Source organism: Anolis sagrei, chromosome 4, assembly GCF_037176765.1.
Source record: "Anolis sagrei isolate rAnoSag1 chromosome 4, rAnoSag1.mat, whole genome shotgun sequence".
NCBI lineage: Eukaryota > Metazoa > Chordata > Lepidosauria > Squamata > Dactyloidae > Anolis > Anolis sagrei.
Genome location: NC_090024.1, coordinates 2,763,401 through 2,779,096, shown reverse-complemented (window position 1 = coordinate 2,779,096; position 15,696 = coordinate 2,763,401). Strand labels below are relative to the sequence as shown.

At 45.8% G+C, this 15,696-nt stretch overlaps 1 protein-coding gene across 2 annotated transcripts in view; it reads right to left on the bottom strand.

Moving 5' to 3' along the window:
- The window catches only part of HSF1 (heat shock transcription factor 1), an 83,032-nt gene that overhangs the window by 26,452 nt on the left and 40,884 nt on the right, over positions 1 to 15,696 (bottom strand). For both annotated transcript variants that reach the window (XM_060776026.2, XM_060776027.2), the window contains exons 5-6: positions 4,318 to 4,393; positions 820 to 881 (exon numbers count right to left, since the gene is read on the bottom strand). In XM_060776026.2, the coding sequence (XP_060632009.2) occupies positions 820 to 881; positions 4,318 to 4,393 (138 nt within the window). The remainder of the gene's footprint in view (positions 1 to 819; positions 882 to 4,317; positions 4,394 to 15,696) is intronic.

Here is a 15,696-nt window from a genome sequence, read left to right as displayed (position 1 = left end):
CTAACTTGGCACAGGTACACAATATGCCCAAATGTGAATACTGGTGTTTGGGGGAAATAGACCTTGACATCTGGGAGTTGTGGTTGCTGGGATTTATAGTTCACCAACAATCAAAGAGCATTCCGAACCCCACCAACGATAGAATTGGGCCAAACTTCCCACACAGAACCCCCATGACCAACAGATAATACTGTGTTTTCTGATGGTCTTTGGTGACCCCACTGACATCCCCTTGTGACCCCCTCAGTGGTTGCGACCCCCAGGTTGAGAAACGCTGCCTTAGACCAATGGAGCCCAGGGAGTTGCCCTTTGGCGAAGCACCAGCTCTGTTTGGCAAAAAGAGGTTAAAGACAGACCTTGTAAAACTATCATCTCTCACACTTCCACAGCATTGAGCCAAGACAGTTAAAATGTTGTCAAACCGCATTTAATTCTACAGTGAAGACACACCCTATGCCTTGTACTAGTCCTTCTGAGCCTCGGATTGAAAAAAAGAAACCAGCCCCATAAAATCTCAGCAGCAGCACAAGCAAGGAAAGAAGAAAAGAGGGCAGGGAAGAGAAAGGGGGGCACAGAGGGAGAGTCTGCTCAGGGGGAGTCGTCAAGGCCATTGGTGTTTTGGCCACTATAAAAATAAAATGGTTTTCCAGGGACGTTTACAAGTCTCAGGGGTGCACTAGTGTCGTATTTCAATTCCACGGCTTCAGACTTCTTTGGAAGCATGACTTGCATCCTTCCATGGAGAATTAAGGCCTTTCCAAGGCCAGGCTCCTGCTGAGCCGGACCCAAAGCTGCATCCCATGTTGATGGTGGACTTACATCTTCCGCTTCACCCCGAGAATACGGTTGGACTGCACCAAGGAAATCAGGAACTGGATGAGCTGTGGACAAGGAAAGAAGGAAGGAAGGAAGGAAGGAAGGAAGGAAGGAAGGAAGGGAGGGAGGGAGAGAGAGAGAAAAGTAAACATGAATAACAATAACAATTTACACCATGCACATACCTCAAATGTGGGACTGCTCCATCCTCCCATAATAATAATAATAATAATAATAATAATAATAATAATAAATTATTAATTAGTTAAGCCCAAGAACAAACCCTTAAAAGCCAGAATTGAAAAGTTGGTGACAGATCCCAAATGTAGGCTCTGCAAGGAAGCAGATAGAATAATAATAATAATAATAATAATAATAATAATAATAATGGCTCTATAGCCCGAAAAAACCCACAGGAACTTAATAATAATAATAATAATAATAATAATAATAATAATAATAATATATTGTTGAAGGCTTTCATGGCTGGAATCACTCAGTTCTTGTGGGTTTTTTCGGGCTATATGGCCATGTTCTAGAGGCATTTCTCCTGACGTTTCGCCTGCATCTATGGCAAGCATCCTCTGAGGATGCTTGCCATAGATGCAGGCGAAACGTCAGGAGAAATGCCTCTAGAACATGGCCATATAGCCCGAAAAAACCCACAAGAACTGAATAATAATAATACTTTATTTATACCCCGCTACCATCTCCCAAGGGACTCGGTGCGGCTTACATGAGGCCGAGCCCACAACACAGCAATACATGCAATAACAAACACAATACAAAGCAAAATACAAATACTAATACAAAGCAATTAAAAATAAAACTCATACATAAATAGCGTAAACATTGAACAATAGCACAAAACACATTTAAAATCTATGGCTGGGCCAAATGTAATTAAAGTTAAAATATAATGCTGGGTATAAACAAGATAGAGGAGGTGGGGCGTTGGTGGAAACGTACAAGCAATCCTAAATCAGTATAAAGTGCTTTTAGAGGACATAATGCTAAAAGATCATTATTCTAGGAAGGTACACTGGAACAACCACATTTTCAAGCTCCTCCTAAAGACTGCCAACGTCAGAGCATGCCTGAGGTCCTTAGGAAGTGAGTTCCAGAGACGAGGGGCCACCACTGAGAAGGCCCTCTCTCTCGTCCCCACCAATCATGCTTGAGATGCAGGTGGGAGCACGAGTAGGGTCCCTCCAGATGATCGAAGAGATAGAACAATAGATCCCATCCTCAACTGCTGCAAGAAGATTGCGCAGACAGACTACAAGCAGAGGCACAACATCCTTGCTCAGATGATTCATTGGAACTTGTGACACAAACACCATCTGCCTGCGACAAAGAACTGGTGGGCTCACAAGCCGGAAAAAGTTACAGAAAATGAACACATCCAACTACTCTGGGACTGCCAAATTCAGACAGACAGAGTTTTGGAGCACAAGGCTCCTGGCCTCACAATCATGTTAAAAAAAAACAAAGTATGGATAGTCAATATTGCAATCCCAGGTGACAGCAGAATTGACAAGAAGCAACTCGAAAAAATGACACGATATGAGGATTTAAAGATTGAACTGCAAAGACTCTGGCACAAGCCAGTCAAGGGGGTCCCAGTGGTGATCGGCACACTGGGTGCAGAGCCTCAAGACCTTAGCCTGCACTTGAAAACAAAATCACCACCTGTCAGCTGCAAATGGTCACCCTACTCAGATCTGCACGCATTATCTGCCAATACATCACACAGTCCTATACACTTTGGAAGAGTCATAGAATCATAGAATCAAAGAGTTGGAAGAGACCTCCTGGGCCATCCAGTCCAACCCCATTCTGCCAAGAAGCAGGAATATTGCATTCAAATCACCCCTGACAGATGGCCATCCAGCCTCTGTTTAAAAGCTTCCAAAGAAAGAGCCTCCACCACACTCCGGGGCAGAGAGTTCCACTGCTGAACGGCTCTCACAGTCACGAAGTTCTTCCTCAAAGATACAGAATGGGGGACGCCTGGCTCGAGAGCAGTACGTGTGAAAAAGATCTTGGAGTCCTCGTGGACAACAAGTTAAACATGAGCCAACAATGTGATGTGGCGGCAAAAAAAGCCAATGGGATTTTGGCCTGCATCAAGAGGAGCCTAGTGTCTAGATCTAGGGAAGTCATGCTCCCCATGCTCTATTCCGCTTTGGTTAGACCACACCTGGAATATTGTGTCCAATTCTGGGCACCACAATTCAAGAGAGATATTGACAAGCTGGAATGCGTCCAGAGGAGGGAGACTAAAACAATCAAGGGTCTGAAGAACAAGCCCTATGAGGAGCTGCTTAAAGAGCTGGGCATGTTTAGCATGAAAAAGAGAAGGCTGAGAGGAGACATGATGAGAGCCATGTATAAATATGTGAGAGGAAGCCACAGGGAGGAGGAGGGAGCAAGCTTGTTTTCTGCTTCCTTGGAGACTAGGACGCAATGGAACAATGGCTTCAAACTACAAGAGAGGACATTCCATCTGAACATGAGGAAGAACTTCCTGACTGTGAGAGCCGTTCATCAATGGAACTCTCTGCCCCGGAGTGTGGTGGAGGCTCCTTCTTTGGAAGCTTTTAAACAGGGGCTGGATGGCCATTTGTCAGGGGTGATTTGAATGCAATATTCCTGCTTCTTGGCAGGGGGTTGGACTGGATGGCCCTTGAGGTCTCTTCCAACTCTTTGATTCTATGATTCTATGATTCTATGTTCAGGTGGAATCTCCTTTCTTGTAGTTTGAAGCCATTGTTTCGCGTCCTAGTCTCCAGGGAAGCAGAAAACAAGCTTGCTCCCTCCTCCTCCCTGTGGCTTCCTCTCACATATTTATACATGGCCCTCATTATGTCTCCTCTCAGCCTTCTCTTCTTCAAGCTAAACATGCCCAGCTCCTTAAGCCGCTCCTCATAGGGCTTGTTCTCCAGACCCTTGATCATTTTAGTCGCCCTCCTCTGGACACATTCCAGCTTGTCAATATCTCTCTTGAATTGTGGTGCCCAGAATTGGACACAATATTCCAGGTAAAGTGGTCTAACCAAAGCGGAATAGAGCATGGGGACCATGACTTCCCTAGATCTAGACACTATGCTCCTATTGATGCAGGCCAAAATCCCATTGGCTTGTTTTGCCGCCACATCACATCCAACGTGTGATCTAATACAATAGCCAGCAGATTGACCTTGTTTGCTGTGGACTCATCTTGGATGTTCTATGCATTATGATTTTGGATTACTCCTGTACTTTGAACTTTGTGGACTATGTTATACACATAGAAAAGACTTTGAAGTTTTTATTATTTTGGCTGAAATGCTTTTTACATAATTTTCAATAAATTGCTTTGCTGATTTGACTTGGACTGAAGTGTGGTAGTTGAGTATAGAGGTGTTTCCTAGCCTGGAGTAGATCAGTTCCGTAACTCCTTGTGAGGAGGGGCCACTACGAAAGGAAGACACCCAAGGAGAGGGAAGGGCTACCTACCTTGTTGACCACCTTCTGCTGCTGGGCGTGCTTCTGCCGCAAACTGGCCACCTCCCGCCACAGCGCCTCGTTCTCACTGGAAGGAAGGAAAGGGACATTTATGAACAGCACATTTTAAATAGGTACTTGGTGGGCTATTTTACCATTTGCCAAAGTGTAAAGTAAGTCAAACTTTCCATGGTCTTTTCTTTCACTGGTCATGTATTAACGCATCACCTCACACCCTCAAAAAAAAGAACTTGTGTCATTTTCTCCTTCTCAAAACGAAACCACCTGAACAAGATATCTCCTGCATCCTTAACTAACAAGATCCTCTTGCAACATCCTATACCTGGCAATTATTTTCTAACAAGCAGTTTTCTCCATGTAAATATACATGAGATAAAGAAATACAGCATGTAAAGCACTGACATTTCACACATGGAGATAAGGAGTGTAACTTGCATATGGATATGGTAGTGTTAACATGGAGGAAACGATCTCATTGAACATCGAGAAAACCAAAGTGCTCTTCCAGCAAAAGGTACCAGCTGATCCCTCTCCAATGCTAGAGATACAGCTTAATGGTGTAACGTTAGAAAATGTGGACCATTTCCGCTCCCTTGGCAGCCACCTCTCCACCAAAGTCAACATTGACACTGAAATACAACACCGTTGGAACTAGGAAAATTGGGTTTATATATCTGAGGAATGACCAGGGTGGGGCAAAGGACTCTTGTCTGCTGGAGCTAGGTGTGAATGTGTTGTTGTAGGTTTTTTCGGGCTGTGTGGCCATGGTCCAGAGAGGCATTCTCTCCTGACGTTTCGCCTGCATCTATGACAAGCATCCTCAGAGGTAGTGAGGTCTGTTGGGAGTAGGAAAATGGGTTTATATATCTGAGGAATGATCAGGGTGGGGCAAAGGACTCTTGTCTGCTGGAGCCAGGTGTGAATCTTTCAACTGACCACCTTGATTAGCATTTCATAGCCTGCATTTGATTAGCATTTGATGGCATGCGGACAATTTCAACAGAAATGAGGAAAACATGAAAATGAACAAAATCTGGCTACCAATATTTAAAAACACTCTAAAATTACAACAGCAAAACAACAGAGAGGAAACAATCTGGGACATCGAATCGCCTCTCAACAAAAGATTGCTCCAGGCACTGCCAGGCCATCAAATGCTAATCAAGGTGGTCAGTTGAAACAGTCACACCTAGCTCCAGCAGACAAGAGTCCTTTGTCCCACCCTGATCATTCCTCAGATATATAAACACAATTTTCCTAGTTCCAACAGACTTCACTACCTCTGAGGATGCTTGCCATAGATGCAGGCAAAATGTTAGGAGAGAATGCTTCTAGAACATGGCCATATAGCCCGAAAAAAACTACAACAACCCAGTGATTCTGGCCATGAAAGCCTTCGACAATACATTATTATTATTATTATTATTATTATTATTATTATTAATAATAATAATAATACCCTACTTTTTATGTTCCAAAGAGGACTCAAAGCAGCTTGATATAAAAACATTAGCATAAAATTTAAAATACCGTATACAAAAATGCAAACATTAAACACAAACAGCACCAAAAATTCATAGTTAAAATCTATCCAAACACATCCTGAAGATGCAGGTTCGCAGCTTGGGTGTGACCCTGGACTCATCGCTGAGCCTGGAACCCCAGGTTTCGGCGGTGACCAGGGGAGCATTTGCACAGCTAAAGCTTGTGCGCCAGCTGCGCCCGTACCTTGGGAAGTCTGACTTGGCCACGGTAGTCCACGCTCTGGTTACATCCCGTTTAGACTACTGCAACGCTCTCTACGTGGGGTTGCCTTTGAAGACAGCTCGGAAGCTCCAACTAGTCCAACGCTCGGCAGCCATGATTTTAACAGGAGCAGAGCGCAGGGAGCATACAACCCCCCTGTTGCGCCAACTCCACTGGCTACCAATCTGCTACCGGGCTGAATTCAAAGTGCTGGCGTTGGCCTTTAAAGCCCTAAACGGTTCCGGCCCTAGCTACCTATCTGACCGCATCTCTGCCTATGAACCCACCAGGAGTTTGAGATCTTCCGGGGAGGCCCTGCTCTCGATCCCGCCTGCTTCTCAAGCTCGGCTGGCGGGGACGAGAGATAGGGCCTTCTCGGTGGTGGCTCCTCGGCTGTGGAACGCCCTTCCTACGGACATTAGACTAGCACCATCTCTAATGGTATTCCGCAAAAAGGTGAAGACCTGGATGTTTGTGCAGGCGTTTGAGTAATTTAGTGCAATCTGGTAATGGAACATAGGAATGGAACAATGGACGACGAACCTGGACTACGCTTGGATGATGAGAAGATTGGGTACGGTTGTTTTTTGTAATAATTGTGCATTGTAATTGCTTATTGGTAATTTATGGATAATGTGTTAAGTCAATGGTTATATGTTGTATGGAACCACTGCTGTTTCTACTGTTTTTACTGTTTGTGAACCGCCGTGAGTCGCCTTCGGGCTTGAGATACAGCCGTATAGAAGCAAAGTAAATAAATAAATAAATAAAATAAATCCTTCTTGTTGTACTTAACTGCATTACAGCCTCTGTTCAAAATAAACCAATATATTTAAATACTACACAGAACCACAAGTCGCATTCATATCAGCCCTTGATTGATGTTGACCTAGGTTCACATTCTTGTAAATGCATCTCAGCTGCCCGACAGCCAAAGAGCCGTTGTGTGCCTCTGCACAGGCCGGCTTTTGTGACTTGAAAGGGACCGCGGGGCCACCGTTTCCAAGGATCGGAAGCCAAGAAAAATGAGATTGGAACAGAGAAAGCAGAAGGTCACGCTTGCTTCTTGCGGCACCGAGAGAGAAGAAAGAAGCAGCAGAGGATGCCTTCCAAGGCATGGACTTGGGCCAGCTTTGCTCAAGGAACCCTCAGATGACAAGCGCTAGCAATTTGCAATATGGGAGGCTGGGATGGGGGTCTTGCTGCCTTTTGGATCACCCAAGAGCCCCTGCGGTGGAGACATTGCCCCTTCCCTGGAATGCAAAACAAGGAGGGGCAGCAGTGCTTTGGGTCAAGATTTCTTTTGGGAGGAAATCCCACTCTGAAACAGATCTGTTTGCTCAGGAAGCCTCAGCCTGATGTACTAATCTGACTGTGCTGGAGATGGGGCTTCCCTGGAGATGGGGTCTGGAGAACAAGCCCTATGAGGAGCGGCTTAAGGAGCTGGGTATATTTAGCCTGAAGAAGAGAAGGCTGAGAGGAGATATGATGAGGGCCATGTACAAATATGTGAGAGGAAGCCACAAGGAGGAGGGAGCAAGCTTCCTTTCTGCTTCCCTGGAGACTAGGACATGGAACAATGGCTTCAAACTACAAGAAAGGAGATTCCATCTGAACATGAGGAAGAACTTCCTGACTGTGAGAGCCATTCAGCAGTGGAACTCTCTGCCCTGGAGTGTGGTGGAGGCTCCTTCTTTGGAAGCTTTTAAGCAGAGGCTGGATGTCCATCTGTCAGGGGTGATTTGAGTACAATATTCCTGCTTCTTGGCAGAATGAGGTTGGACTGGATGGCCCAGGAGGTCTCTTCCAACTCTTTGATTCTATGATTCCAGAGGCAGCGCTGATGGAATCGTTCCAGGAGTTGCATATGATGTCTGTAGACAGTCCACGTTTTGCAGGTGTATAGCAGGGTTGGAAAGACAATAGCTTTGTAAACAAGCCCCTTGGTCTCTCTAGGGATGTCCCGGTCCTCAAACACTCTCTGCTTCATTCGGAAAAATGCTGCATTCACACAGCTCAGGCGGTGTTGTTTTTCAGTCTCAATTTTGACGTCTGTAGACAGTCCATGTTTCGCAGGCATATAGCAGGGTTGGGAGGACAATAGCTTCATAAACAAGCCCCTTGGTCTCCCTACGGATGGCCCGGTCCCCAAACACTCTCTGCTTCTTTTGGAAAAAAGCTGCACTCCCACAGCTCAGGCGGTGTTGTATTTCAGTCTCAGTGTTGACGTCTGTAGACAGTCCATGTTTCGCAGGTATATAGCAGGGTTCGGAGGACAATAGCTTTATAAACAAGCACCTTGGTCTCCTTACAGATGTCCCGGTCCTCAAACACGCTCTGCTTCATTCAGAAAAATGCTGCATTCACAGAGCTCAGGCGGTGTTGAATTTAAGTCTCAATGTTGACGTCTGTGGACAGTCCATGTTTCACAGGCATATAACAGGGTTGGGAGGACAATAGGTTTGTAAACAAGCCCTTTGGTCTCCCTACGGATGTCCCAGTCCTCAAACACGCTCTGCTTCATTCAGAAAAATGCTGCATTCACAGAGCTCAGGCGGTGTTGAATTTCGGTGTCGATGTTGACTTTGGTGGAGAGGTGGCTGCCGAGGTAGCAGAAATGGTCAACATTTTCTAATGTCACACCATTAAGTTGTACTTATGGCATTGGAGAAGGGTTGGCTGGTGACTGCTGGAACAGCACTTTGGTTTCCTTGATGTTCAATGACAGGTTGAGCTTCTCGTATGCTTCTGCGAAGGTGTGGACTACCCACCAACACACCCACAAGACTGTTAATGGCCAACCCCGATACTTTCGCCCTGAAGGCTTTCTGCACCAGGGCTATGGCCAATTGATCCTGTGTTGCAAGCCTATTAGTCCTTTCCCAAGATGAGGATGATGATGATGTTGAGAGGAAGGCACGTGGGGCCTCTCGTGGTCCCCAGGGAGTAAATTTTAAGAGAAGCAGGTGGGCAAAGGACCCCCGTTTATGTCCCTCCTGCACAACAACAATGGCTGGCGGGATAAAAACACCCCTCGGAGCTTTCCATCACCCCAGCCGCAAAAACCTTTGAAGCCGGGCCTTGCAAACCCTCCGCGGCCATTTAACTGCTCTATAAAACAGTGTGCAAAACAAAGCAGCCGAGCCTGAGCGGCTTTTAACTCCTTGCAGGCCTCCTGGAACCACCGCAGCCGCCCCTCCTTCCCAAAGAGGCACTGGGAGGAGGACGTTGCCTAACTGGGACGCAGGAAGATGCCATTCCACAACATGGGGAGGATGGAGACCACAGGCCAGAACTCTTGGTCCATGTGGGACCCCACCTGGATCAAGGCAGCTCTGCAGCCAAACCAGATACCTAAAATCAGGCCAGCAAATAATGAGGAACACTCATAAACAAGGGCATTGCAGACTAGAAACAATCAGGGTCAGTTAATCGGGTTATGGCACAGCTAGTTAGAGGAGTCAGATGCATTAAAATCACTACTGACCGAAAGGTCATGAGTTCGAAGCCAGCCCGGGTCGGAGTAAGCTTCCGACCATTTGTCTAGCTTGTTGTTGACCTTTGCAGCCCGAAACACAGTTGCATCTGTCAAGTAGGAAATTTAGGTACTGCTTATGCGCGGAGGCTAATTTAATAATAACTAGCTGTGCCCTGCCACGCGTTGCTGTGGCCTATAGTAAGAATTTTTGAAGTAGAGGTAGATATCTGGACTATTATGAAAGAGAGGTACCTACCTATTCCTTCCCCCTTTTTCTTCCCCTTTCTCTCCTTTCTTCCTTCTCTATCTCTTTCTTTCATTCCTTCTTTCGCTCTTTGGTTTCATCCTTCCTTCTCTCTTTCCTTCCTTTCCTTCCCCTTTCTCTACTTCTTCCTTTGTCTCCTTTCTTCCCTCCGTGTTTCCTTCCTTTTTTCACTTTTTTATTTCCTTTTCTCCTTTCTTCTTTACTTTTTTCCTGCATTTCCCTCCATTTTCCTTTCCTTTCTACTTTCTCTTCTTCCTTCTTTCGGTACCTCTTGCTTTCCTTCCTTCTCTCCTTCCTTCTTTCCCTCCCTCCTTCTCTCTTTCCTTCCTTTCCTTCCCCTTTCTCTACTTCTTCCTTTGTCTCCTTTCTTCCCTCCCTGTTTCCTTCCTTCTTTCACTTTTTTATTTCCTTTTCTCCTTCCTTCTTTCTTTACTTCTTTCCTGCATTTCCCTCCATTTTTCTTTCCTTTCTACTTTCTCTTCTTCCTTCCTTTGGTACCTCTTGCTTTCCTTCCTTCTCTCCTTCCTTCCCTTTTTCCTTCCCTCCTTCCTTCTTTCCCTCCCTCCTTCTCTCTTTCCTTCCTTCCCCCTTTCCCTCCTTCATTCTTTCCCTTTTTTTCCAGTGATGGTCACTCCTTGGATTGTAAGGAGTTTTATTGCCAAATTTGGGGTCATTTGGCCCCATAGTTTTTTTGTTTTTGAGCCACTCATTATGCACAGAGCATTTTTATATATAATAATAATAATAATAATATAAACACTTTATTTATATCCTGCCACCAGTCATCTGGACAATGTGGCCAGTCCAGCAGAGTTGATGGCAGAGGAGCATCCCTTCCCTGCCTGTGGTCTTTGCTTCTTCCAGCACATTGACATTCAAGGGCTGTCTTCCCAAGAGATTTGCAGGATTTTCCGGAGGCAGCACTGATGGAATCGTTTCAGGAGTTGTGTATGATGTCTGTAGACAGTCCACGTTTCACAGGCATATAGCAGGGCTGGGAGGGGAATATAAACAAGCACCTTGGTCTCCCTATGGATGTCCCTGTCCTCAAACACTCTCTCTTCATTCGGAAGAATGCTGAACTCGCAGAGCTCAGGTGGTGTTGTATTTCAGTGGCAATGTTGACTTTTGTGGAGAGGTGGCTGCTAAGGTAGCGGAAATGGCCAACATTTTCTAATGTTACACTATTAAGCTGTATTTCTGGCATTGGAGAGGGATTGGCTAGTGACTGCTGGAAGAGCACTTTGGTTTTCCCAATGTTCAATGACGGGCCAAGCTTCTTGTATGCTTCTGTAATGGTGTTTAGAGTGGCTTGTAGGTCTTATTCTGAATGTGCATAGACTATGTTGTCCTCAGCATACTGGAGTTCTATAACAGATGTTGTTGTGACCTTGGTTTTGGCTTTCAGTCCGCTTGCCATCTGTCCGATAGAGGATTTCCACTCCGGTGGGAAGCTTCCCATCAACAAGATGAAGTATCATAGCAATGAAGATGGAAAATAAGGTTGGGGCAAGAACACATCCCTGTTTGACACCTTAAAGGAATCCCACTGGAGCATTGCAACACACCCAAATACCTGGGAGTCACTCTGGACCGTTCTCTGACCTACAAGAAGCACTGCCTGAACATCAAGCAAAAAGTGGGCGCTAGAAACAACATCATACGAAAGCTGACTGGCACAACCTGGGGTTCACAACCAGAAACAGTGAAGACATCTGCCCTTGCACTATGCTACTCTGCTGCTGAGTATGCATGCCCAGTGTGGAACACATCTCACCACACTAAAACAGTAGATGTGGCTCTTAATGATACATGCCGAATTATCACAGGGTCTCTGCGCCCTACACCACTGGAGAAATTACACTGCTTAGCCGGTATTGCACCACCTGACATCTGCCGGGAAGTAGCAGCCAAGAGTGAAAGGACCAAGGCAGAGACATCTCCAGCTCATCCCCTGTTTGGGTATCAGCCAGCACGTCAACGACTTAAATCCAGACATAGTTTTCTAAGATCTACAGAGACACTCGCTGGAACACCCCAGCAAGCGAGAGTCCAAAAGTGGCAGGCTCAAACCCAGCACCTCAATCCATGGCTGATACCAAACGAGAGACTCTCCCCTGGGCACACAGAGGACTGGGCGACTTGGAAGGCGTTGAACAGACTGCGCTCTGGCACCACGAGATGCAGAGACAACCTCAAGAAATGGGGCTACAGGGTGGAATCCTCGGCATGCGAGTGTGGAGAAGAGCCAAGCACTGACCACCTGCTGCAATGCAACCTGAGCCCTGCCACATGCACCAGGGAGGACCTTCTTGCGGCAACACCAGAGGCACTCCAAGTGGCCAGATACTGGTCAAAGGACATTTAACCAACTACCAAGTTTGCAAAATCTGTGTGTGTGTGTGTGTGTGTTTTAATCTGTGTGTTTGTCTTGTTCTGTTAGAATTGTAATACAATGGTATGGTTGCTGATGACACGATAAATAAATAAAAATAACCTTAAAGGGGTCACTTTGAGAGCCATCGCTGTCCATCAAGTCATGATGGCAACAGTCTAACAGCCAGGAGGCTGTTAGGAACTGTGGGAGTTGAAGTCCAAAACACCTGGAGGACTGAAGTTTGCCCATGCCTGGACTAGGTTTGGTAAGAATAGCCCAATCAAAATAGCCCTGACAAATGTCCATCCAGCCTCCACGGAAGGAGCTTCCACTACACTCTGATAGCTTTGGAATAGCCTCCCTGAGCTCCTCGGCGGAACGGCCACTGCTGCCAGATCAAGCCATTCAGGACGGCATTCAGCCAGGGCCAGGGCCAAGCGCTCTGCGGCCTCCTTTGTGCCACCGAAAGATCAAAGGCAGCCAACCGAGGGGGACAGATAGGAGGGCGGACACGGCTCAGAGAGGGGCTTGTTTCCCTGCACCTGTGCGTCCCCTTATCGCGGCCTTCTCAAAGGCTGCCCAGGAGCCAGGGAGCAGCTCCATAATGCGGCCGCTGGCAGATCGCTGGGAAGGAAGCCAGGAAGGGGAAGGCAAGGCGGTGACAGCAGTTTGGCTGAGCAGCCTGTGCCCAAATCAAAGAGGAACCCGCTGTACTGGGACAGAGACCAGTCATGCAGAGGGGTGGGCTTGATTTTAGACTGGTTTGGGGGGCTTCAGCCCTTTTCTTTCTTGTGGGGGAGGGAGGATGCTAACCTGCTGCCCATCAGCCATGAGACATAAGCATAAATGTGCTTCAAAGAAGACGGTGGACGAACTGATCACAACGAAGGACACTGCTCCGAACAACATATACCATAGGGTTGTTGTAGGTTTTTCAGGCTATATGGCCATGTTCTAGAAGCATTCTCTCCTGACGTTTTAGAATCATAAAATCATAAAATCACAACAGGGATCCCCTCACCTCTGCAGGAGTCTACCGTATACCATGCAGCTGTGGACAAGTCTACATAGGGACCACCAAACGCAGCGCCCAGACACGCATCAAGGAACATGAAAGGCACTGCAGACTACTTCAACCAGAGAAGTCAGCCATAGCAGAGCACCTGATGAACCAGCCTGGACACAGCATATTATTTGAGAACACAGAAATGCTGGACCACACCAACAACCACCATGTCAGACTACACAGAGAAGCCATTGAAATCCACAAGCATGTGGACAATTTCAACAGAAAGGAAGAGACCATGAAAATGAACAAAATCTGGCTACCAGTATTAAAGAACTCTAAAATTATAACAGCTAAACAACAGAGAGGAAGAAACCAGGCACAGATTAACACCTCCCAGCAACAGATTTTCCCAGGTTCAGGCAGGCCTTCAAATGCTAATGAAGGTGATTAGCTAAACATTCACACCTAACTGCAGCAGGGAAGAGCTCCTTGCCCCACCCCAGCCATTCCACAGATATATAAACCCATTGTCCTAATTCCAACAGACCTCTACCTCTGAGGATGCTTGCCATAGATGCAGGCGAAACGTCAGGAGAAATGCCTCTAGAACATGGCCATATAGCCCGAAAAAACCCACAAGAACTGAGGATAAAATCATTTTGCCTGTATCTATGGCAAGAATCCTCAGAGATTGTCCACATGGCCCTATAGCCCAAAAGACCTACCACAACCCAGTGATTCCAGGCATGGAAGCCTACGACAATACATTCAACATATACCAAAGTAAATAAAAAATATCACTCATATACAGGGAAATTTCAGGCAGCAAACTATCAAGTATTGTCAAAGGTTTTCATGGCTGGAATCACTGGGTTGTTGTAGGTTTTTTCGGGCTATATGGCCATGTTCTAGAGCAGGGGCCCTCAAACTTTTTAAATAATAATTGTGCATTGTAATTGCTTATTGGTAATTTATGGATAATGTGTTAAGTCAATTGTTATATGTTGTATGGAACCACTGCTGTTTCTACTGTTTTTACTGTTTGTGAACCGCCGTGAGTCGCCTTCGGGCTTGAGATACAGCGGTATATAAGCAAAGTAAATAAATAAGTAAATAGAGGGCCAGGTCACGGCCCCTCAAACTGTTGGAGGGCCGGATTATAATGTGAAAAAAAAAAACCCATAAATGAATACCTATGCACACTGCACATATCTTATTTGTAGTGCAAAAAAACCACTTTAAAACAATACAATAAACAAAGAACAATTTTAACAGATATAAGCTTATTAGTATTTCAATGGGAAGTGTGGGCCTGTTTTTGGCTGAAGAGATAGGATTGTTGTCACCTAACAACCTCTGAGGATGCTTGCCATAGATCAGTGGTTCTCAAACTTCTTAATGCCGCGACCCCTTAATACAGTTACTCATGTGGTGATGACCCCCAACCATAAAATTATTTTTGTTGCTACTTCAGAACTGTAATTCTGCTCCTGTTATGAATTGTAATGTAAATATCTTAAATAAAGAATGTATTTCATTCACTGGACCAATTTGGCACAAATATCTGATACGCCGACATTTGAATGATGGTGGGGTTGGGGGAGGGTTGATTTGGTCATTTCGGAGATGGGATTTATAGTTCACCTACAATCAAAGAGCATCCAAAGTCAACATGGATTTATCAAAAACAAGTCATGCCAGACTAATCTGATCTCTTTCTTCGATAGAGCTACAAGCTGGGTAGATGCGGGGAATGATGCTGTGGATGTAGCGTACCTGGATTTCAGGAAGGCCTTCGACAAGGTCCCCCATGACCTTCTGGCAAGGAAACTAGTCCAATGTGGGCGAGGCAAAACTACGGCGAGGTGGATCTGTAATTGGTTAAGTGGACGAACACAGAGAGTGCTCACTAATGCTTCCTCTTCATCTTGGAAAGAAGTGACGAGCGGAGTGCCATCCGCAGGGTTCCGTCCTGGGCCCGGTCCTGTTCAATATCTTTATTAATGACTTAGATGAAGGGCTAGAAGGCAGGATCATCAAGTTTGCAGACGGGACCAAATTGGGAGGGATAGCCAATAGTCCAGAGGACAGGAGCAGAATTCAAAACGATCTTGACAGATTAGAGAGATGATGGGCCAAAACTAACAAAATGAAGTTCAACAGTGACAAATGCAAGATACTCCACTTTGGCAGAAAAAAACGAAATGCAAAGAGACAGAATGGGGGACAATGCCTGGCTCGAGAGAAGTACTTGTGAAAAAGATCTTGGAGTCCTTGTGGACAACAAGTTAAACATGAGCCAACAATGTGATGTGGCGGCAAAAAAGGCCAATGGGATTTTGGCCTGCATCAATAGGAGCATAGTGTCTAGATCTAGGGAAGTAATGCTACCCCTCTGTTCTGCTTTGGTTAGACCACACCTGGAATATTGTGTCCAATTCTGGGCACCACAATTCAAGAGAGATATTGACAAGCTGGAATGTGTTCAGAGGAGG